General features: G+C 44.1%; 1 protein-coding gene across 1 annotated transcript in view; it reads left to right on the top strand.

Moving 5' to 3' along the window:
• Window positions 1–8,395: 8,395 nt before the first annotated feature.
• The window catches only part of KCMF1 (potassium channel modulatory factor 1), a 72,696-nt gene continuing 56,056 nt past the window's right edge, over window positions 8,396–25,035 (top strand). Inside the window, exon 1 of the mRNA XM_050944379.1 lies at window positions 8,396–8,676. Within this exon, the coding sequence (XP_050800336.1) occupies window positions 8,661–8,676 (16 nt within the window). The 5' untranslated portion in view covers window positions 8,396–8,660. The remainder of the gene's footprint in view (window positions 8,677–25,035) is intronic.

Genomic DNA, 25,035 nt, shown 5'->3' with positions numbered 1-25,035 from the left:
AGGCCTGGGACACACACACCCCCTTCACCACTTGGAAAGTGACCAGAATAATGGACTGAACCCCAGAAGGGGGGAAATAGATGATAACAAGGCCAGAGGTTGGAGTCATGAAGAGGATACTGTGGTTCATAGACTGAGGTGGGTCTGCAGGTGAAGATGATGATGGGAGAGGCACCACCTGGAGGGGGCACACAGACTGGCAGAGCTAATCCCCAGGATGGCCAGCAGGAGGCACCACTGTGGTGAGTGGACCCCATCAAACCCCAGTACATCTAAACACTTGAAGCCCCAGCACCTCAAATTATGAAATTCCTGATATACCAAAAGTCCTAGTACCTCTAAACATCCAAAAATCCTGAAACCCCAAAAGCCCAGGAACCTCCAAAAATACTGAAAATTGGAGAGTACTGGGATTTTTGGGAAAATCCCAAAAGTGCTCTGGCACCTTTAAAAACCTGAAATGCCCCAGCACCTATGAAAATATTGGAGCCCCAAAAGCCCTGGCACCTGTGAAAATCCCCAAAATATGAAATGCCATGGCCCTTCCAAAAATCCAGAAACCCCAACAGCTCCAGCACACCCAAAAATCATAAAAGGCCCAGCACTTCTAAAAACCTGAATATCTAAAAGGCCCCAGGCATCTCCCAAAAATTCCTAAACCCCTGATTCTCCAAAGAGCAGTGGCACCTCTGGAAACCCCAATAGACCCCACACCTCCAAAAAATCCCTGGCACCTCCAAAACCCCTGTAACATACCAGGTACAATCCATAGTAATGAGCAGCTGTTACCCCTGCCCTGCAGCCCTGGGCACCTTAGAGTGCCTTGCTGACTATTGTCAGCTGGCAAGGAGTCTTTAAAGCCTAGCCTGGCCTGGCCTAAGCAGTTATAGAAGGAACTATGATAGTTGGGAAATGCTACTCTCTGTTATACTCATGCAGCACCCCTGATATCAGTGGTCATACAGGTGTAGCCATGGGCAGAATCTGGCCCATTGTGAGATAGGGAGAAGCACTGCCTCTTACTTTTCTGTATTTGATGACTTGGTGGGTAAACCTCTTAGAAAAAGATAGACATCTCACAATAAGAAGCAGCTCAGAAATATTAGGAAAGGATAAGACCTTAAAATTCCAAATGAAGACCACCTGTGTTCTGAGACTTAGGATGTGTACCAGCTGTGAGAGAATATGGTGGACTGGCCCAGCTAATATAGACATCAGATGGATGAAGAAATAGGAGAGGAGGGAAGGGAAGAGCAGTGCAGTGCAGTATAATATAATACCGAATTTGTGGTGTATTATTTGGTGGTTCTTTCCAGAACTTCTGTGTTTTAATAGTAGACCTGTAATAGATGATACAGAATGGAAAGAAAAACCTTAGATCCTGTTTCTCTAGTGCCTTGCTGAAAGAGTTCCCACCTGGGTCACTCACAAACAGCCTTCCAGCATGCAAGCCACACCCTGAGTGTCTGTGTGTAACTGCAGTCTGCCAGCCATACACAGGTTACACTCTGGCTCTTACCAGCCTGGGTTATCATTACAGGGTGACCTAACACACCTCCAGTCTTAGATTTTTTCATCCAGAAATTTTTTGTATTACTCAACCCTTTCCTGGACAATACAAATTATATTAAGTCTGTTATTCCTTTAAGAGAATAATATGCACACAACTTGTCACCCCAACTGGAGTTACCAGACACTTCAGTTCAAAAACACTGAATTAGATGAAACAACCTTACCAACTACAAAGAAAGATTTTAAGTGAGTAGAAGTAATGGGGCATAAAAGTCAGAATGGTTACAAGAAAAATAAAGATAAGACACTTACTAATATCTAACTTAACAAACTATATCAGATTTGAGCAAAGTTTCTCCCCATATGCTCTCAGCAGTCTTACTGACCAAACCCTGTAGGCCAAGACCCCTCCCCTGGGGTCCAACAAATGCTTCCTTTGTCCCATCAGGTGAAATGAATGCGATAGGCAGGGGATACAGAGGGGGGATCCTTGGAGTGTTTGCCTCTCCTTTTTATAGTTGCAATCCACTCTTGAAAACTTTTCCAGATGGGAACCAAGCGACAGAGTCTGTGTGGAAGGATGTTTTTTTCCCCCACCTGTTTGTTTCCTTTGTTTCCCTTCCTGCCTGATGACTCTGTTTACTGCTTAAATGCAAATCGAGTAAAGCACACATTCCTTTGTTTAGGACAGACTTGTTTGCCAACCTCAGTTGGGGCAGGGCTGTAGTATTTGGAACGTGTGTTACTAACACTATACAGGGAAAGTTGCCACACTGACTAACAAATTGTTTTCCAATGATGCCTTAAAATGCATGCTTTGTACAAAAATTAATACAATTATCTGTAGGGTGTGAACGCATTCTGTTACAGCCTCAAAGCCCAAACACCTCCAAAAATCCAGAAACCCCAAGCATCTCAGAAAATCATGAAACCTGAAATCTCCGGCACCTCTGAATTTTGAAACAACAAAAGCTTGTTGACATTTCAGCTTTGGCCTACCTGTGGGCAGAGATGGGGTGGAGGGGGGAATTTAGGGGTAGTGCCCCTAAACTGTATACCAGAGGTTTCGGGGGGGTTGGGGGGCAAGCAGCAACACCAGGCAGCTTGAGCCAGTCCTGCATGGTGGGGCTACTTGGTCCAGCCAGCCCCATGCAGCGGGGCTTGGGGAGGAAGCACCACCTCCATCTCCTGACTCACTCATTGAGTGCACAGTAATTTAAGTACCATTAACCATCAGTATATCCAGAAGTTAACTTATACCTACGATTAATAATATTAAACTCCCCCCACCTCCCAAATATAGAAGTCAAACTATGCCTATGTTGGAGGGAGCCCTTTGGCACAGCACCACTTTCCAGCCCCAACGATGGTGAGTACAGCCTGCCAGGGCCAAGAGGGGGGGATTTCAGTCCCTATGCCATGTGTATGTGCATAGGGCAATGCAGTCTGGGCACTATTTTCCACAGATGGTGGTGATTTTAGCTGATATCTCACTCCTGAGCATCAAAGGCATAAAGAAGTCAGTTGCAACTGGCGTTCCAAAGCTGCCCCAGCCTCTAGGCCACTAGCTTATTTACTGCAATGGTTCCTGCTGAACTCACTGCAGAGTGGTGTGGGAAAATGTCCTACCATGGAGGATGAAATAAGGCAGCCATCCCTAGAAACCTTTAGGAGAGGATTGCAGAGCATCTCCATGAAAATTTCATCAAGCGCTCTCAGGAGGGTATAAGGTACAGCCCTCTGGACATAAACTGCTTTGCATGCCTCACTTCCCACCTAACCCAAACGGGGGAATGAAAAGCAGATGCCAGCTCTATCTGTGTTTGTACCTCTACCTCTTCTTGAACAAGTAAAACAATGAAAAGGTGATACCTTTGTCTTGTTAGCTTGGGTTGGACTGGGCGCCACCTTTACATTTAAACATTGTAAGGAAAAATGCATTTATACACTTACCAGAGCTCCTATCCCGTTCATCAGGTTTATCCATGCTCACATAGCAGGACTGGCTAGATTGTGGCAGAGTCTAAAACAGATCCTGGTTCTCAGCATAACTGGAGTCCCCTGCTGTCTCCTTACTTCTCTTCCTCGACTTACTTCTCATTATTTATGGCAGGGATCTCTGTCTTGGGCTCCTCAACGGTATCCACAATGATCTGCGAGGTGCTGCCAAGTTTGTTATAGAAGTGGCATGTCTGCAGGACAGCCCCAAATCTATTATGCTCCCTGGCTCTGTGGTATCCTGGCGAAGTTCCTTCACTTTCACGTGTCACTGCTGCTGATCCCTGTTGTACCACTTTGCCTATGACCCCTGTGTAAATGGCTTATAGATGCCCTTATTTCTACACTGTGTAACTGTGCTTACCAGTCTCTTCTCCCTCACAGGTCCAGGAGATCCAGTACCTCCCATCTACTCCAGGCAGGAGCGCATCTAGTATGAGTACCTCTGTGTGCATGGAGCCACCATGTTTTGTTGGGAAGTTGCACACAACAAGGGAGAGCTGCCAGATTTGCTCACTAATAAAGAAAAAGACACTAAAACATGCAGCAGGCTTAAGGGGGAAGGCTTCTCTGGCCTGTGGGCAGTGTGAAGTTTAAAATGTGACTACAGCGGTCACTGTTGCAGGGAATGCAGCATTGTAGGACAGCGTCTGGAGAACTGTTATAGTTGACACGGGTCATGCATTGTCTACGCTCAGACTGCATTGACCTTGGTAGGGTGGCTGTGAATCTACACCTTTCAGGGAGGTGGAGCCAGGCACTTACATCGGCTGGAGACAAATTTGAGTGCGCGCACGCACGCACGCACACACACACACACACACACAGGTTGACACAAGACTCTACCTAACTTTGTAGTATAGATCAGGCCTTGGTGACTTAGGAGCACTGCAAACCCAAATTGAATAGTGTAGCCCAGTCAAAGCATTTTGGCTTTCTTGACTTGTGGATGTTCAATATATCCAACGGTGGCGTTGGTTGCAAATATAGCACAGGCTAATTGCTGATCAGTTTTGGTTTTGTGGTGTTCTCATAGCAAGGCTGTTAATGAACCTGAATCTGTCTTTTAGAGCATAAGATCTCCAATGTGAAACCCCTTAGTACAGAAAGTCTCTGTGTAAAAGCTGACGTTCTACTGACAGTTAGAGCTGGTTCCCCTTTGATTTAGGAGAGGAGGTTGTAGAAGAGCATTCTGTGTGGGGCCCTCAGCTCTGGAACAGTCTTCCCCTCCTGGTTCAAAATAGTTCAACTCTATTGACTGTCAGAACAAGATACTTTTCGATGTGATTTGCTGCTGGGGGTGCTTTGCGTGGTATCCAAGTGCAGATCAGAAAGAAATGTGAAAGTCTGTGAGCAACTTAATTTTGTTTTCATAATTTATGGCAGGGGCCTCTAGAGCCTTGTGCAGGCGCCTCTTTATTTGTTCTTAAGATTTATACAATTAGAAAACCAAAGGGGCTGTTTTGTACTTGTTTTCTTTAGCAATTTAAGAAACTAATGAACTAGCAACATGCAAATCAATTTAAATAAGAATATTGTAATATAAATGAAATTGATTTAAAATAATATTTAGCACTCTGCCTAAAATAGCCAAGATACTGCCGTGAGGGCCGAAAAATGTTTTATTAGTATCTAGCAACACTAAACCGAACTACTGGGATTAGAGAGTTTAAATTTCAGAATCTTCACCAGGGAGTGGGGTGGACATCACTGAGACCTAGTTTACACTAGAAAATTAATTTGGTTTAAATACATCTGTTAGGGGTGTGAAAAATCCACATCCTCGAGCAGAGTAGTTAAACTGACCTAAGTCCCCACGTAGAAAGCACTAGGTATGGTTGCAGCATTTTAAGCATAGATGAGCCTTGAGTTCTGATGCAGGTGGTGAGAGAGAACTGAATGGTAGATGGGTCTGCACTTTCCTTATGACCTTGGGTGGAGTGTGAGGACAGCTCCACTGGATGCTGCTGGCCAAAAGGTTCTCTGGACCAACACATGAGGAGGTGTGTGTGTGTATACACACCATGAGTGGGATCCACATGACTAGTACTCAAAGAGGCAGGAGCAATTAACCCCCATTTTACAGATGAGGAATTGAGGCATAGAGAGGTTAAATGATTTGCCTAAGGTCACCTAGTGAACCTGTGGCAGAGTCAAGAACTGAACCCAAATCTCCTGAGGCCCAATGCAATGTCTCGGCCACAAGACTATGTAAAAGCAGCAAAGAATCCTGTGGCACCTTATAGACTAACAGACGTTTTGGAGCATGAGCTTTCGTGGGTGAATACCCACTTCGTCAGATGCATGTCAGAGACTATGTAAGAGATACATAGAGAGCAGCTCCTTCAGGTGGTCAATATATTTACAAAATGTAGGACAAAACACCATTGATGTAAAATTGACAGAAATGGGTCCTGGAATCCTGGTTTTTAAGGGATGTCCGATTACCCCTGAGCCATGAACTCTCATGGGTGTGTGTGTGTATGTTCTCATAATTCTCTGCAGGGTTCTGGCACATTTTTGCCTTTGGCAGGGGCAATCATCTCCCATCATTTCAAAGAGCACTGAAGCCTGAGGCTGCCCTCGGTCAAAATGGCCACCATTTCCCCTTCAGCTTCTGCATGTGACAGTGAGGCTGCCCTTAACAAAAATGGCCAGCATTCTATCCCTCTCTTTCCCCCCCCCCCCCCTTGTTTTCAGGGAGACTGAAGCTAAACTACTTTTAGGGAGGATGGCCAGTAGGGTGACTGAGAAAGCAGAAGGGAGTGCAGGAAAATGAATAGGGTGAAGAGGAGGAAGATATAGGGCAGCTTGATGGGCATTTGCTGGATGATGTGGGGTGTAGGGGAGAAACTGAGGGGAGTTGTAAGGGTATTCAGGGCAGGAAGTAAACAGAAGGAACAGGAGAATGTGAGGAGGTTGACTGGGGTGCCAGAGAGTGTGGGGTACAGGAGGGAGACTGACCAAAAGTACAACAGGGGGATAGGAGCAAAGGAGGAGAGTTTGAGGGAACATTTTGGGGCAGACAGCAATAGGTGTAGTGGGGGAGAATGTAGAGAGTGGGAGATAATCGGAAGGGCCAGAACAGAGAGTGCAAAAATAGTCAATGGGGAGGCTTGCATTTCTAGTTATATTTGTAAAAGTTGAATTGTATGTCAAAGTTTGAACATGAAATGATCATGCAAATTAAGGGTAGGTGCCTCCTTCTAAAGACAGTGATTGTTATAGTTGAATTATTTGCAAGCCAGTTATTTTGGGGATCTGAGTTGTGACTTTTTAATGTTTGGGGTTGGCAATATATATTTAATTTATAAACACTGGGGATATTCAGATAATGCATGACTATGGAGGACAAGAGACAGTTAAAAATGGTTTTGTTTTTGGAGATGGCTGACAGAAAGATGTGAACAAAATGTTTCACAGTCCGGCACCTCTCTCCCCTCCCCTCCCCCATGACTGGCCCTGTGTCCTTGAGCAAGTGTAATTAAAAATTGGTTGGAATGAATAAGATTAATAACCAATTTTAAAAAATCAGTGCACATGCTCAGTAGTATTTGCTATTTTTTTTTAAAGCTAAGATTGATGATTCCCCACCCTCTTTGTGACATCACTGCATATTTCACTGCTCAAGAGCCAAGAAAGCAGAGTGGCAGAGTAGGCACAAGGACACGGCTACTATCTCTTGGTTTACCAAAGTGAATTGTTTTGTGTGTATCAATGAGAGGTACAATTATCCAAAAATAATGTCTTACTAGCAGGGAAGGAAGGATGTCGGATGTGAAAAAACTGTGGGTCGTAGAGTTTGCGCGTGTGTGTGTGTATTTTTAACTTCTCCAGCATTCTGCAAATTAACTTTTTTTTATTTAAAAAAAAACAAAACTTATTCGGTCCCGAGATTAGAAACCACCTCAGTGTAAAGAGATATGTTGCTGCCATTAGTTTTCTGCAAAGCTGAGTTGTCTCCAAGTCCAAATCTGAACCCCCTCTCCCCTTAACAGCTCACTGTATTAAAATAGTTTCAATGCCTAGTTTGCATTAGTGATGCTACTATTAACCACAGGCGTTTTCCTTCTCTTTGTAAAATTCAAGGCAAAAGCGCTGTTAATGCCGCTGAGCAGCTTTCACGTTAATTATATTTACAAAAAATATCACAACATGCCACCGTTAAGGTTGCTGCGGCACCAGCCTATGTATTGGACGATGTACATGTAACAAACAGAAATATTGTGGCTGAGAAAAACAATCGTGGGCTTTCACTAGGTGCAGCAGAGCCCAGGTAACAGGGCCCCACCTTTCCGGCTCTGCAGAGGTTAACTTTACATTGCATCAGCCCAGGAGCGGGGCTGTGAGAAAGCAAAGTTTCAGGAAGGGAGCCGTGTGGCTGCGTTCGCCCCTCCACCTGCACTTCCGGGGGTGCAATGGGGCGTCCCAGGCTTCCCGCCGGCTGGCGCTATCACATGGCCGGGCCGAACAATAATGGAAAGTCCGAGACCCCAGACCCTGTCCATCCCCCAAGCCTGGCTGTCGCCCTGTCTCACGCTGTGCTTTATGGTTCTTTCTTCCCGGCTCTGCAGCGCCGGGCTGGGGAGCCCCGGGGATCTGCAGGAGCGCGGGGGTGTCAGTGGGCCTCGGGGGGGCTCCCGGACGACGAGCCTGTTGCATCCCGGCCGCCGCCCTGGGGCAGGGGCGGAATTTGGCCCCGGGCGGGGAGCTCGGGCTGTGCCCCCTCCCGGGCGGGGCGGTGCCGCGCTCCCGTCCCCCCTCGCTGCAGTGTATTTCCTCTTCCTCCCTGCATGCAGCAGCGGCGGCCGCCGGGCGGGGGGAGGGAGGAGGCGGTGGCGGAGCTGTGGCCGGGAGCGGGAGGCGCCCAGACCCAGCCCGGGGACTTCAGCGGCCGCAGCGGAAGCGGGGGCCGGGGGAGGAGGCGGGGGGCGGCGCTAGGAGCCGGCGGGGCCCGACGAGAGTCACCGTGTCACGGCGCCCGGGAAGCTGCTGGATCCGCCCCCTGGAGAGGCCGGGGCCGCCGCAACCGACCCCCCGCGCCCGCTGCCCCCTGCCCGCGCCGGACTTAGCGCGCGGGGCCCAGGCCGAGCGGCGCCGAGCAGCCAGGGGAGCCCGGGACGGGCCTGGGCCGCCGCCTCTGAACTAGGATGTCCCGACATGAAGGTGAGGGCCGGGCCGGGGCCTGCCGGCTGAGGGCACCCGCCGGCCAGCGGGATCGTCATGGCGGCGCCGCCGAGAGCCGGGGCCGGGGCGGCGGCTGGGCAGCTTTGCAGTGTCATGGGGGAGGGGGCCGTGTCCGTTACTGGCAGGCCCCGGTCCCGCGGCGGCTGCCGGCGCCTCCTGGCCCAGCACAGGGCAGGCGGAGGGGCCTGTCGCGGCCTAGCGCGGTCTGGCCCGACCCAGCCGCCAGGAACGGGGCTGGGGCCGGGGCTGGTTCTCCCCCCGCTCCTAAGCGGAGCGGCCTGGGGCCTGATGGAGCGAAAACTCCCTGGCTGGGGTGTGATCCCGGCCTCCTGCCGCGCTGTGCTGGGACGGGGCGGGGGCTGGCAGCCGCCTGGCGGTGGGGGGCACACGCGGGGCAGGGAGAGGGGACGGTAGGTGGGGGTGGCTGGGGAGGGGGAACATGGGGGTGGAGGGAGTGGGAGGGCGCAGATGAGGCTTAGGGGGTGAAGAGGTGGAGGTGCGTGTTGGGGTCGGTAGGTCCCTGTGGGGGTGGTGAATGTGTGTGCAAGGTGTGTTTGTGTGTCAGAGGAATTGTGGGACTGTGTATATGGTGTGTGGGGGGGTGGTAGGTAAAGGCAGGGGACGGAGATAACACATGGCGTGTGGTGGGGAGACAGAACTGTTCATGCCTATGTCCCAGTGGGAAGGGTCCAGGAGGAGGAGAGGGGATGTGACCCATATGGCTCAGCGGAGGGGAGCAATGTGCCAGGCAGGGACTGTGTGGCGGCAGGAGGGTGGCAGCTGCTGTGAAGAGGCTGTAGGTGTGTTTTGGAGGTGTTCGGAGAGTGTTTTCTTCTGACTGTGAGGGGTGGAAGATGGAGAACAGGTCCATGCGAATGTTTGGTGCAGGGAGAGGTCTTCGTGTATTGTTCTGCACTGGGGCTAGTGTTTGGGGGTATGGTTAGTAGTTGTGGTCTTGCTTTGGGGCGAGCTGACATTTTGGCAACTTTGGAAGGTTGTGAACTTTTAATATTTTAATCTTCAAAGTAGAAAAGGAAATGAATGCAGATATGTTAACAAATCACAACTTTTCTTAACCTTTCGAAATGTTAGTAATGTACATAGGTAGAGAAAATGCCTTAGTACTCTTGTCGCTCTGTATTCTTTATTGCTATAAGTGAGGTAAGAGGATAGTTAAGGATTAATCAAAAGCTGTAATGAGAAGGAAGGAGACAAGAACACAGAAGGCAAAGCAGGGAATGTATCTGGGAAGAAAAGAAAAATGTAATAGCATGGGTGTCTGTATGGAGAGGTGTTTTCTCACTGTGGCAAGTGAGATAGTTAGGTTAGAATGTAAGATCTTGAAGAAGCTCCTTGTAATAAGAGATTTCATCCGGGTTATTGTTTCTTGAGGGGATAACTTTTTGCCATGTTAGATGCTGAGGTTATCTCCTATCTCCCTTTGCTTAAAGAGGGATGATCTTTGTTTTCCCAGTGATATAGAAGTAATCTTTTTAAATTAGGCTGATCTCTGAAGATATACTGGAATTAGAGGTGTCTACATCTAGCTTTGACAGACACAGGCAACACACAGGAAAGTTCAGAATTTGGCAAGTAATGTTACAGGCTTCCAACCAGAGGTAGGGAACTTTGATGGAGATTGGTGTCCACACTCCTCACTGTGCCTTAATGTTTGCTAATTTAGCTGAGTAGTCCTATAGGAGTCCATTAGTATTGAGGGTTTTTTTTTATTTTGAGTAAGAGGATGGATTGTTAAGCACTGAAACAAATTGCCTAGGGAGGATGTGGAATCTCTGTCTTTTGAGGTTTTTAAGAACAAATCAGACACCTGTCAGGAATGGTCTAGTTATTATGTGATCCTGCATTGGGTGCAGGCAGGACTAGATGAACTCTCGAGGTCCCTTCTAGTCCTACACTTCTATGATTGTTGCCGAACCCCCTGCACTCCCAACATGCTATAAAAACTTCACAGCCCACCAGTGTCACAACTGTTTTTCTGCATACAAAAGCCAGGGCCGGCATTAGGGGGTAGCAAGCCTGGCAATTGCCCAGGGCCTCATGCCACAGGGGTCCCCACAAAGCTAAGTTGCTCAGGCTTCAGCTTCAGCCCCAGGTGGCAGGGCTGGGAGCCCTGGGCTTCAGCCCTATACTGCGAGGCTTCAGCTTTCTTGCCCTGAGCCCCAGCAAGTCTAACACTGGCCCTGCTTTGCGGCCCCGCTGAAACCTGCTTGTGGCCCCCTAGAGGACCCTGGACCCTTGGTTGAAAGCTGCTAAGAGAAAAAATGCTGCTGCTGCAACTTGGTATGATATATTTTATAGGAACCTGGTTAGTCTTTTAGTCTTTCGATTGGTTGTCCCTTTATCCAGGACTTCGCAGTATGTATTCAGATTGTTTTATTATATTGATAGTCCAAATTAGAAATTAGTTGTAGGATTGAAAATAGTAGATTTCTTTTTACTATGTTACAGATTGAGACTTGGTTTCCATTGTAAGTCTGAAGTGACAGTACCACCCCATCCAAAATCCTCAAAAAATGTCATTTCCATTTCAGATCTTGCATGTGTGGTCTGCGGTCCGCAAACATTTTTGGTCCAAATGTGCATTGATTGAAAGAAGCTGTTTTTGAGTTGTAAGACTCAGGATAAAACAACAACCCAGGCTTTAATCATATTTAGAAAATTATATCTTTGCTGTTTTCTCTTCAGAATCATTTTGTACTAGAAATTTCAAATGAGGTTTATTTGAGAGAGCTTGGTGAAATCTAGAACACTGGACTAATTCTGAAATGGGGAAGGACATGTTTGGGAACTAGATGCTGTAGAACTTAGAATGTCAGAATGGTTCGCAGTGCATTCATAAACAATGTAAATACATAAATCCTAGAAACACCAGCTTTGTTAAGGTTAAGGACATACTTAAAGGTAAACAAATACATTAAAAAAAACACATGGTGTAGCTATTTTTAAAGAAACCCTACTATTAGAAATTGAGAAAATGTTAAGATTGAACATATATTTGAAAATTTCATAAGGCGTAGGTGAATCATGACCAGCACAATCTTAACTGGTTTGGGACAACCAGAAACGTTGAGACAATTAGGTGCTCAGTTTGGTCAGCATGGTATAAAAGCATAAATAGATTTGATCTCTTCTGTTGGAGATAACAAGAACTGGAATGGTTTCCCTTTATTTGTACAATGGCTGTGCCATATACAATCCACAAAAAGACTTTTCAATTCCTGACTAGACAAATAGCACATTGGAGGCAAGTCGATCTCTGCTCTGTATTGAGATTTCATGTGCCATCAATTATACAAATATCATTAAACACAGAGTTAGTGTACCTTTGTATGCAAATCTCTGAGACTCAAATAAGGAGTCTATAGCAATTTATATAAATAAGGAAAAGCTAGTGTGTTGAAGCATCAGTTTACTAACAGAGACATGTATGCATGAAACCAATTGTAAAATCAGTACTTTGTGGTGCACATTTTCAATTCTCCACTTACTTCTTCCTCAAATCTAAGATTGTTAATCCTGAAGTACGTCTTCACAAAATTAGCCATATCGCCTGCAAATTTCTCAAAACCCTTCTGTAGGGAAATTTAAGAGATGAGGATAGTAGTTATAAAGCTACTGTATTAGCACAGTGACTTTTCCAAATTTAATGGTAATACTTAGCTCTTAATCAGTGTCTTGATTCGTATATCTCAAAATACTTGATATTGGTGGGTTAATGTTACTCAGTGCAAATAGGTTTAGGCCTATAATCAAAGTTAAATGCAGTATCTGAAATGGGTCAGCACTGTAGTTCCGGTAATAAGGATTGTGGTTGGGGCGGAGAGAATGTAGTGCTAAACCTAAATAACGGCAAAACTAATTTAAAATATGGGAAACGGACTAAGTTTCTGTATAATAAAAATGTTTGCATTCTTTGGAAAACTAATCAGCTTTGGAAATATGTTTGACAAATACACTTGCAAATAATATTTTCATTGGCAGGTGGACCTTACCCTTATAGAATTTAAGCTTTTTTTTTTTTTTTTTTTTAATATCTACATTTCTGGCCCTTTAGGTGGCACAAAAAACTTCTGAATATGAACCAGTCAGTGTGGTCTTCCTGCAGAAGGAGATTTAAAATAACAGAGGGCTGTAAGAAGACTTTCTTTCAGATCTGGGGTGAGAAACAAAGTATTGTCATGGATCAAAAGCTGGCGAGGAGACAGAAAACAACGAATAGGATTAAATCGGTGGTTCTCAAACTTTTGTACTGGTGACCGTTTTCACATAGCAAGCCTCTGTGTGCGACCCCCCCCCTTATAAATTAAAACCACTTCTTAATATATTTAACACCATTATAAATGCTGGAGGCAAAGCAGGGTTTGGGGTGGAGGCTGACAGCTTGCAACCTCCCTCATGTAATAACCTGATGACCCCCCTGAGGGGTCCCAACCCCCAGTTTAAGAACCACTGGATTAAATGGTCAATTTTCATGTTGGCAAAAGGTTAACAGCAGAGTGCCTCAAGGTTCCCTGCTAGGTCCAGTGTTGTTTAATATACTTATGAATGATTAGGGAAGGGGAATGAGTAGTGAGGAAGCAAAATTTTCAGAGGAGACCACATTATTTAGATGAGTTAAGAATGGTGCTGTCCCAGAAGATCTTCAGCGAGACCTAAAGAAGCTGATTGAATGCATAGTATTATGGCAAATGAATTCAGTACCAATAATGAAAAGTAAAGCACAACGAAGGGGGAAAGTTAAGCTACTAATGCACCTTCCAAGGTTCTAAATTAGTTGTATCAACTCAGGAAAGGGACCTGGGCTTCATTGTAGATAGCTCAGGGAAGATGTTTGCTGTGTGGCTGTGGTCAAAAAAGCAAACTTTGCACAATGAATGGGATGGAGAATAATATGGAAAGTATTACACACAAACACACACAAATCTTTAAGGTAGCAAAGTCAGCACTCGGAAGTTAGGAACGGCCAGATTTCAAGTTGACTGTGCAAGCTTGTCATCTTCTTTGTGTAAATTAATTAAGATAGTCTTTAATTACATGATGACATCTTACTTTTTCTGCAGGACCTCTGCCTCCTTGAATGCCCTGGATAGATGGTACTCACTGAGCAGCGAGCTAATATTTTATCCTCATTCAGTGTGTGAAACCATACTTTATTTAGTGCACATCATCCAAACCCTGCTCTGAATGTGGTTTCGTTTCCTCATTGGCTTTCTCTATGGCACTCATTACTAAAGTATCTGAGTGCTTCACGAACATTAATAAATTTATTTTCATAGGACTCATATGAGATGAGGTGGTGGTATTATCCTCATTTTGCAGATAGTGTCTGAGGCACAGAAAAATTAAGGCCAAAAGTTCTTATGTGAAGAGCAGTTGAAAAGATTCGGATTGTTTACCTTAGCAGTGAGATAAATAAGAGGGGGCATGAAAAAGTATGTAAATAAAGAAGGTAGATCAGGAGCTTCGGTTTTTCCTCTCTCATAATGTAAGAACAAGGGAAACATTCAATGAAATTAAAAAGTGGCCAATTGAAAACTGATGAAAGGAAATACTTTAGTCACACAACATGTACTTAAACTATGTAACTCATTGCTCCCGGAGGTCACTGATGCCAAGAATTTAGCAAGATTCATAAAGGGATAGGCCATTTTATATGGATAACAAAAGTATCCAGAATTGTTATAATTATTTTTGAAGGGATATTAAGCCTCATGATTCAGGGCTTAAGCCAATCTCTAACTATTAGAGACCAGGATGAGTCCTAATGTGGCAGCAGACTACCCAACTCTGCCTACTGTAGAGTTCTTATGCCTTCCTCTGAAACATTGGGTGCTAGTCACTCTCGGACAAGATGCTGGATTGGGTGGACCTCTGTTCTGTTGCAGCATAGCAATTTCTATGCTCTTGTGTAGATGTGGAGCTTGCTTATAGTTATCGGTGCCTTTGGCACCTGCGGATGGGGTTACTACAGTGCCCTCCATTTGACACTGCTATGGAAGGCTGCTTTGAAATTTCAGTTGATGCAGATCATGATGGCCTGCTCAATACTCTTATTGGCCTCAAACTTATTTTTAGGTGCAAATCAACGTTTTGGTTTTGACCTGCTGTATAAAGCTTTAAATCACTTGGTTTCTAGCTACTTCCTCGGTTAACTTCAGCTAGTTGTGATGTTCAGGCTGACAGTGTCCTAGTTCAAATGGCAAGGCATTGTCACCGAAGTGCCTTTGAGTCCAGTAATATTTTATATCACTTATATAGTACATCTACAGATCTCAAAATTGCTTTTTAAGGGTGAGTACTCATTATTGTCCTCACTGGATAGATGAAAAGCTGAGGCCCAGAGAATGTGTTCATTTTTGTTGTATGCTCAATAGTGAGCCAGAATTTCTTGGGCCTTTCAGGGCACTTTGCGAAGCTCATCTAGTTTCCCAGGCTTTCTCTGAGGGACGTAGGTAGATTTGTTCTGGGGAAGAGGTTCAGGTTGGGTGTCTGGAGGGTTTTATGTTGATATGTCTTCCAGTTAAATTCTTTAGTTTGTATATTTTAAAAACTAAATTGTGCCTAGACTGTATCTTGGCTAGGCATGTTGTATAAACTCTCATTCATCTCAGTGTAGTAGTTTTTACTTCCTTATTCATCTTATTGGGATGGTTTTTGTGTGTCTGAATTGTTTCCCTCAAACTGCTTTGTTTAGAACTTCCAGGAGACTTTGGACTTCTTCCTCTTCTCCATAAAACTTTCTCCCACTTCTTGAGCGCTGGTGGACAGCAGGGTAATTTTTTTTTATTATTTGCATTGTGGTGGTGTCTAGAGGTTGTAACAGACATTTGGGCCCCCGTTACGGTAATTACTATCATATGCATAGTAAGACACATTCCCTATCCCAAACAGCTTGCAGTGTAACCAGACAACAAACCAAGGATTGGAGAAAGGAAGAATTATTATTCTCACACCGTTTTATTTTTGTTTTAACAAATGGAGAATTGAGGCACAGAGAAATTAAGTCACTTGCCTGAGGTCACACAAGGGAGTTGGTGACGGAGCTAGGAATTGAACCCAGATCTCTCAAGTCCTAGTGCAGTGCATTATAATCACTAGTCCATGCTTCCAATCTCCTTTTTTCTAGTTTCACTTGTTACTTCATGCAAACCTACTTTACTATTTAGTATTTAAGATTTGGAATCTATTTTTAGTAATAACTTGGAGCTTCAAATTTTGATCAAAATAGTGTTATGTAACTCACTCACTCACCATCCAAAAAAACCCACCCCAATAAAGAAGAGGGTGGGGACATGTAATTTCAGAAATTTGGCAGTGTGATTGCATCCTACCAATAACAAAGTAGATGATGACGCTCGGTCTGGGTTGTAATTCCATTTTATTTCATACCTCAGATCAGATTTGGTCCTTCCCCATCACTTTCACCATTTCCTGATGCCTAAATTGCCTTTTTGGGAGGCAACATTTCTTTTCTTGAGTGCTGTCTCTGGCCCGATAAATTCTTATTTTCTTTGATCTCTTCTCTTGCACCTTGTTTTCCCCAAATTGTCTCTTCCGCTATCACTTTTTTCCTTCCTCTCCTTTGCTGTGCTCCCACTCCCTCTCTTTTATCCCCACAAGTTCTTCTAAGGTGAGGTTTTCAAAGGAGCCTAAGGGTTTTAGGCACTTAAGTCCCATTGAAATTCAGTTGGACACCTTTGAATAGCTCTGCTGGAAGCACAACTAAACCTGGTGTACGTTAGGAAACGTCACACACAACGTTCCTAAGGTTCCCCTGTTTATAAAATGGTTCAAGTACTAGTACGGCCTAGAGAAAATGGTGTTAGTGTTGAAAAATGTCTTGTCTATTCTGCAGTACCACTGAAACAATCTTAAATTCTAGTTTGTGGGAATTATTTTGATGAAAACCATTTTCAGCAATAGATATACTTCCTAGCATAGACAAGGCTCCTGAGCCTCACCAATGTTAGCCTAATGAGAGTAACACAAATAACATTCTTGGCTAAGCCTCTGTTGGCCAACTATCTTAGACTTTGTGTTTGAAAATTGAACGGATGGAATAGAAACGATCTGGGCACAAAAAGTTCAGTATGCGTGATTAGTGTCCTGAACCATTTTAGTATTATCCCACATCTGTACTAGTGCTCTTCTAAAGAGTTTCAGTTGTAACCTTCTGTGGGTGCCTATCCCATATTTACCAGTACAGCTTCCAACAGCAATGGGTTCTTGGTGATTTCAAAGTCCATAGATGTATTGAGAGAGAATAGTAGGAGGACCGTTCAACTGTTTGTGCTATTATGCCAGTAACTTCTGTCTACACTGGCAAAGAAATGGTTCTGGTGGAAACAGAATTCAGATTTGCTGGCTATTTTTGGGGGAGACACAAAAAACAAAACAAAACAAACAGAAGAAAACTTCCCACTGGTTTTAACACCTGTTCATCTGAACTGGAATTAAAACTGCTGGGAGCCCTAGTATAGACAAGGCATCAGTGGTTGGATCTGTTTCTGTCACCTTTTTAGTGAAATCTGCTGCAAAGCAATGACTGCTATAGTTAAAAACAGGTCTGGCTGCTTGAGACGGTCTACACTAGCGTTTCCAGCAGTTTTACCTCCAGCTCAACAAAGCTGGTGTTAGAATTGTTGAGACTCTTTAGTAAAGTTTCCCAGTGTAGACCAGCCAGGCTAATCCAAACACTATTTGGCACGTGTCTGCTTTGTTTGAAGTACTTGTATGTGGATACATGTGGTATTTTACCAGCATGTTGGAGTAACAGTTGGTTTTTCAGAGTGGTAAATATCTCTACTGTATGCAAGTCCTTAATGAGAAGGGGGACAGACTTCTGGCTTATTGGAAGCTGGCAGAAATCAGGCCTATAATTCATGAGTAGAGTTCTTCCAGTGGTACCTGTGGTGAAATTTGCTGTAAACAGGGCACAGGTGTGTTATCATCATGATGTAAAACCGTCTCTCCCCCATCTCCCACACACTTATAGACAGGGTCAGTGAGTATTTATGTTGTCTTATACCCCCAGTGCCATTCCCCTCTCTAAATGTAACCGTGGATTGATTCGGGTAGGTATGGGATTCAGTGTGCAGAGAAATATGGAAAGACTTTTTAAAAGGAATTGTTCAAGACCAAAAATAAACTTTAAGCTGTAAATAGGTATTGAAGACTTAAGGACACCGAAGCTTTATAAAAGAAAACTTGAGAGCAGTAGCTATCAACCTTTCCAGACTACTGTATCCTTTGCAGGAGTCTGATTTGTCTTGTGTACTCCCAAGTTTCACCTCACTTAAAACGACTTGCTTACAAATCAGACATAAAAATACAAAAATGTCAGTCACGCTATTACTGAAAAAAGCTGACTTTCTCATCTTACCATGTATTTATAAAATAAATCAACTGGAATATAAATATTGTACTTATATTTTAGTGTATAGTATATAGAGCAGTATAAACAAGTCACTGTATGAAATTTTAGTTTGTATTGACTTTGCTAGTGCTTTTTATGTAGCCAGTTGTAAAACTAGGCAAATATCTAAATGAGTTGATGTACCCCCTGGAAGACCTCTGCATACCCCAGGGGTACATGTGCCCCTGCTTGAGAACCATTGCTTTAGAGAGCCATGAAATTCTCTGTTACATGTTAACATTTTTGAAAAGTATGGAAATGTAATTATGATACCTCAAACAGTCCTAACTTGGCCCTTGTCCACTGCTATTGTGGGCATTGTCTGTGCAAGATGAAAATACCTGTGCTAAATTGATGTCTCAAGCAATATATATCTGGGTGATTTCAGTCACAAGCTATCACTTCTGCTGTTGACCGTAACTATCTCTTCCTCTGTTTTAAGAAGTTTGTATTTGTAAACATCTTCAGTTAGTTCCATTGTGGATTTAAGTTCCATGATGTATGTAGCTGAATTGCAAGCTGACTGGTCCGTGGTATAGGTCACTCACTAGGACTTCGTATGTTTTCCAGCATCCTGCTGTCAGTTCTTTGGTATCTGCAGCTTTAGAACAATCTGAGTGAAAATGCTTCTTGATCTGCACCAGTGGGTAGAGAGAAAGCAGAAGAATGAGTGCTCTGGGCTGCAAAATATACTCTTCCAGGTTTCTTGAGATGCGGGTAGCAGATTACCAAATTGTTATGGCACAGGATCAGTATGCCCTGTAGGATGCTGTTTCCCCCCATCCTAGATGCCTTGTATGAGTAGCAGGAAAAGACCACTCAGGACTTTGTTATATAGAGGATTGTTTTTAGCAAAGGATGCCCTTAGAGCATCTGATACTTCTGATTCATGGACCAGGCCAATAAGGATAGGCATTGTTATAAAACACCATTCTTACTTTCTAGACTGTCATCTGAAGCTCAGTCAGAAGTAGAGGATTTGCCTTTTGAGGGACATCTCTTCTGTTGAAGACTGAGTGAAACTGAAAGTTACCCGTGCCACTGTTTGCTCCTGGGGACTTAGAGTCTGCTATAACACAAGAGAGTTCGCCTGTCCTGCGTTTAGGTATTAGAGGTAGTTACCAAATACATCAGAGGTTCTCTTTTTACTATAGACCTCAGACCCAGCCTTGTTGTCCGTATCCCTCCAAGAAGCAGGGATAATACAAGCAAGGCCACTGAAGTTTTAGCTCAGGAGCTCATCAGTTTCTGGAGCTCAGATCTGACGGGATTATTGAGAATCCTTGGCCAGAGTTTTGTTAATATTGCACCTCTTCTACTACTGTGTCCCTTCCCTTTTCAAGTTTCATTTCTCAGCATTAAGGTGCCTGGTATCCAATTACTTAAGATCAATGAGTGTTGAATATTGTTTGCAGTGGTTACATTCAATTTCACACCAAATCTCCTTCAAAACCCACTTCTTCCCTCTTCATGGATCCTTCTCACGAGATAGAGATTTTGGAGAAAGCTGAATCTCTCCTTAACAAAGGAGCTATACAGGATGGTGCCAGATCTTTTCTAAAAGATTTAAAAACCTGTTGGATACCACCTGAGTAAACCTCATGTCACTTAACACTTAGAGACTATGGCTATAAGGGAGGTGTGGACCCTCACAGCTGCCTCAGTTTATTCCAGCAAACCCAGGCGCTTAGGGGAATTGCCAGTAGTGTGAGGAAGTGGGGAACGTGAGTGTGAATGTGCAGAAGCAGCATCCAGCAGGACCAAATATATATATTCTGTGCCAAAGTAGAAGTTAAAATTGTGGGAGGCTAGAAGAGCCAAGTATGAGAAATAGTGTTTGGAAACCTTTTGTTGAGCTGTATGTAGATAGTGCTAAAACTGCTGCACCATGACCTGTGCCACATTTGTACCCATTTTTCTTGACCACTTAAGGCAGGATTACAACTGTTTAGGTAATCCATTGACATAGTTAGGATGCTGGTATGAGCTGCTGGGCTGTTCACTGTTGCGTTGCTCTGTGAAGAAATACTGACAGCACAGTAAGGTGACAGGCCACCCTAGCACATGCATAGAGGATCCTGGTAAGAGAAGAATTGGCTGTACCATTTCCTGCAGATACCAACTATTTGGAATGCCTGCTGGCATATGCAGGTTGGAGGTATAGGCTGATCAAATGTGGTCACGTTGCCCACCAATTATTATTATTCTGTCAAAAAGGATTTTTTGTCTGACAAAATCTGATCCCATAAATCAGTACTGCTTATTCTGTAAACGTAGCTAAATTTCTTGTCAAACCATCTGTGTGGATGTTGACTTTTTTCTGATCCCATGCCGTGTTGATGGAAGTACTTAATGATTGTTGCCCTTTTTTTTTTTTTTTCTTTAAACAAGTCAGTGTCTTGCTTGCTTTGCGCCAAGGTCAGCCCCATTATCAAGTGTTACTTAAATAAAATGTTGGGCTAGTTTAATTTGGTCTTTCAGTCTGTTGTCAATATATATTTCTTTGCTGATGTTACTAGGAGATCAGCATTGGCTCTTCTCTTTTGCACTGTTTGCTTGTGTGATGTGATTTACAAACCCCACACTGGACACTAAGGGGTTAAGGAATTGCTCTGGGCCCAGGCAGCTCCACCCCACCACACCTGTAGCAAATGCACCAACTGGAAGAGGAGTTAAAAGGCAGGGGAGCAGGTCATTTGGTGTCTTCTCAGGGAAGAGAGCAGACCTGAAACCTGCAGCTCCAGGAGCAAAAAGCTGAGGAAAGGCAGAATCCCTCCCTAAACAGCTGCCAGTGATCCCTCCCTGAGGTGAAGGGAGGACCTGCTGCAGAGAGAGCCTGAGAGGGAAGCATTCCCCTCTCTCTTTCATACGAACTGTGGACTTGGTTAATCCCCCTTTATTTTTGTTCAAACTACCCGAGCAGGGGAAAGCCCTTGGCCTAAGCTGGCCCAGGAGGCTGGGCCATACCACCAGAGGAGGCAGTTGCTGCCCGAGAGAGAAAAGAGAACGACCTCACTACACTCAGGTGCCAGAAGGTGCCTTTTGGTGAGCAGACATCCCTCACACTGCCTAAACCCAGGAAGTGACTTTCAGACAATTTCAGGGAGGTGGTAGGAAATGGCCCAGGGTGAGCGGGCAGTCCCAGCTGTCAGAGCACTGGCAGCTCTCAAAGGGCCCTGGGTGAGAGCCCAGTGGAGTGGCGGAACCCGGGCTCCTCTACCAACAAAACTGCTTGCACGTCAGGGGCCTAAGCCTCGACCACTAGACAGTACTCCCCTAACAACCACCCTGAGTGAGGACTATCACAGCTTGCTTGTAAGATATATAGAAATACTATAATATCTGTACATCAGTGGTACACAAACTTTTCCAGTCGCCATTACCCTCCCCTCCCCTCTTAAAGGAATCTGTCTGCATCTACTTCCCCCCCCCCTCCCCCCGCAATTACTGCACAGTCATGGCTTCCTCAGCAGCAGAACTTGGGTTGAAGGCAGAGCTGGGGATGGAATTGAGGATGGGGAAGAGCTGGGATCAGAGGAGGAGCTGGACTGTGTGGGAGACAGAATGAGGGCAGAACTGGGCTGGGGTTGGAGCAGGACTGGGGGCTGAATGGGGCTGGGGGAAGAGCTAGGCCGGGGGTGGAGCAGGGCTGGAAACATGGTGCTCCCTTCCCACCCCCTGTGGGGGCTGGTATGGGCCCTGTCCTCTGGCTGTGGGGCGCATCCCCTGATGGTATGTGGAGGAACAGTTTGGGGACCATAGCTATATATGTTCCAGAGAGTTTTGGGAGTAAATGGCTCTTTTCCCCTATTGTGAATTACAGTTAATATCTTTGTCATAAACAGATAGCTAAGGGTTAATGCCCCTTTCACCTGGAAAGGGGTAACAAACAACACCTGACCAGAGGACCAATCAGGAAACAAGACTTTTTCAAATTTGGGTGGAGGGAAGTTTTGGGTGTGAGTTTTTTGTTATTTGTCTTGGTTCGGTGACCCTCTCAGCTCTGAGAGTGATCTTTCTATCTCCAGGCTTTCTAATCTTCTGTTTCCAAGTTGTAAGTACAAGGATAGTAAGACAATAGGTTTATATTGTTTTTTGGTATTTACATGGGTGTAGTTGCTGGAATGTGTTAAATTGTATTCTTTTTGGATAAGGCTGTTTATTCATTTTTTCCTTTAAGCAATTGACCCTGTATATTGTCACCTTGATACAGAGACCATTTTATGTCCTTTTTCTTTGTTTTTATATAAAGCTTTCTTTTTAAGACCTGTTTGAGTGTTTTTCACTGGTTAAGGCTAAGAAACGAAGGGAGAGGGGAAATTTCTTTGTGTTAGATTTACTAAGCCTGACTTTGCATACCCTCTGGGTGAGGGGGGAGAGAGATTAGATCTCTCGGTACTTGTGGTTCAAGGACTTGAAGCAGGGAATCTCCCAGAGTACCCAGGGCGGGGAAATCTTGGAGGAGGAATGGGTGGAATCCCTTTGTTTGGATTCACGGAGCTTGAATCTATACATCTCTCCAGGAACCCAGGGAGGGAACACCTGGAGGGGAAGAGGGAGAAGGGAAGTGGGTTATTTCCCTTTGCGGTGAGACTCAGGGCATCTGAGTCTGGGGGTTCCCCAGGGAAGGTTTTGGGGAGACCAGAGTGTGCCAGACACTGGAATTCTGGCTGGTGGCAGCGATGTCAGATCCAAGCTGGTAATTAAGTTTGCAGGTTTCATGCTAGCTTCTCGTGTTCTGAACTCTAAGGTTCAGATCTGAGTAGGACAGTTATGACAATCTTCCTCAATAAATAAAAGAAAAAATTCAGATTAAAGGATCCGATAAGTAGAAAAATGTGAGTCCTGTTAGAAAATGTTTTGAGTGTCATGCTAATTTCCACAACTGTTCTGTCATCTTATTCAGATCAGTAGTTGAAATGATATTGCACAAGACTCCTTCAGCTGTGCTGCTAAAATCCAAAAAGTTCAATAAGCAAGTTTGTAGGCACTGAGGATTTGCCAGTGAGGGTGTGATATTTTGTCTGATCACTTTTCTCTTCAAAATGGATGTAGTATTTTTATTTTTGTTTTTTTAATAGAGTTGAATCTGAATAGGGTCCCAATCTGATTTGTCAGGAAATGTAGTTATGTAGGATTATAGGCCATATAACGATCCTTGATCAAATGCATAGATTTATTTCAGTAGAGAGAGACTGTCAGTACTTTTTGTCTTATTAACTGTCTAGGAAGCATTTTAGAAGCTGGAAACTTCCTGACTGAGATGATTGAATGAATAAGGCCAAAATTATCAGAAGTGTTCATTAATTTTGTGTGCCTTGTTTTTTGAGAGTCCAAGTGAAGGATCCTCTGCCTGATTTTCAGCTAAAGATAAGGAGCTGAACATTTCTGAAGATTTGGCTGTAAATCAATAATAAAGAAGTGATTGTGCTTCACCTTGCTGGCACGCCATAGGAAAATATAAATTAAATGTTGATAACTGCTAATCAGAATTAGACTCATGTAGTGTGTGAATGTGGAGCATTCATATGAATTCACTTGGGAGTCAACAGATAAAATGTTAAAAACTTCTATAGGTGACAGTTAAGTAATATGGTGACTTATGGGTTGTTGGTTGTTAAGATCATGAACAGCACAACATCAGCAGTTTAGCATCTGGATCTTTGGATTGGGCTCAATTAAACTGAAATGAGCCTTGGTTTTTCTTGTTTTCTTGTAAATGTCACCTGATTTGTGTCTCAAACTAAGAACTGTATTTCCTGTAAATTAGAAGTGGACACAGTATATCATTCAGCTGGAGTTTCTGCTGTGTAGTACCAATAAAATGCCATCTTTCTCAGCTGACAAACCATTCATAATTAGGGAGCTAGTGAAACAGTGTAGTGTTTCTAAGAACTCTTTTTTTTTTTTTTTTTTTTTTTTTAAAGTATTACATCTTGGTCATTTTCATTAATGGTTTTGGAGAGGCCCAGAGTGTGCTTTAGCATGTTTTAAGAGGTGGACTTTGTGCTTGTGATGTCATGCCCCTTGCTGGCCAGTCTGGCAGGTGCTATATTATGCACAGATTCTGCATGTTACACTGGCTAAGTCCCTGCAACATGGCTGCTTTGAGATCCTTGGATGAAAACTGCTGTAGAAGAGCAGAGTTACTGTGTTTTTATGATTGTTTTTGTTGTCACTGGATTCTGAGTTGCTTGCTGCTCCAGAGAAGAATGGTCGGGCCAGGCTATCCAACTCTTCTCACTTCTGTGCCCCAGTAGAAAGTCTTGAGTTAGAAGAATATGTAAGATTCAAGTGAGCCTTTGAAGAGGTTCACCTGTTATGCTGCATTGCTGTATCAGGTGGTTCTAGGGAGAGCAACTACCATTGCTTTTGCAGTGTTGAGGCCTGCTGCAAGAGTAAATTAGATGAGTGTCTTCAGGCTGTGCTGTGGGGGGAGAGAGAGAAAAAAAGAGGAAACAGACTGAAAACAACTCAAGAAAAGAGACCCCATGATCTGCATTAGGAAAGAAAATCAGAGTTAAGCTGGAAAGATACAAAAATGAGAGGCATCATAAGTAGGATTGGTAAAAAGAAGACAGTGAATGCATTATTAGGTTTTATTTGACAAATACTGTTTTTGTATTATTTAACCAACTCTGGAGCCAGTCATGGCTTTTGGCTAACACATTGTTGGATAAAATACATATGTAATTAATCTAATATGTTTTAATATTTTTCTGCTGTTTGGCCAGCCCTAGTAGGTACACTGTCAGATGGCTTCCATTTAATTACACACAAAAATTCTGTTAACATTAAGGTTGCAGAGCCAAGCACTCCAAAGTTAGGAAATGTCAGAATGAAGGTTGCCTGTACAAGCTTAATTTGTTTTCCTTCAGTGTCTGCATTATGATACTGTCTTT

This window comes from Gopherus flavomarginatus, chromosome 3 (genome assembly GCF_025201925.1).
Source record: "Gopherus flavomarginatus isolate rGopFla2 chromosome 3, rGopFla2.mat.asm, whole genome shotgun sequence".
In the NCBI taxonomy this organism is placed as follows: Eukaryota; Metazoa; Chordata; order Testudines; family Testudinidae; genus Gopherus; species Gopherus flavomarginatus.
This window is presented reverse-complemented; position numbering and strand designations above follow the sequence as displayed.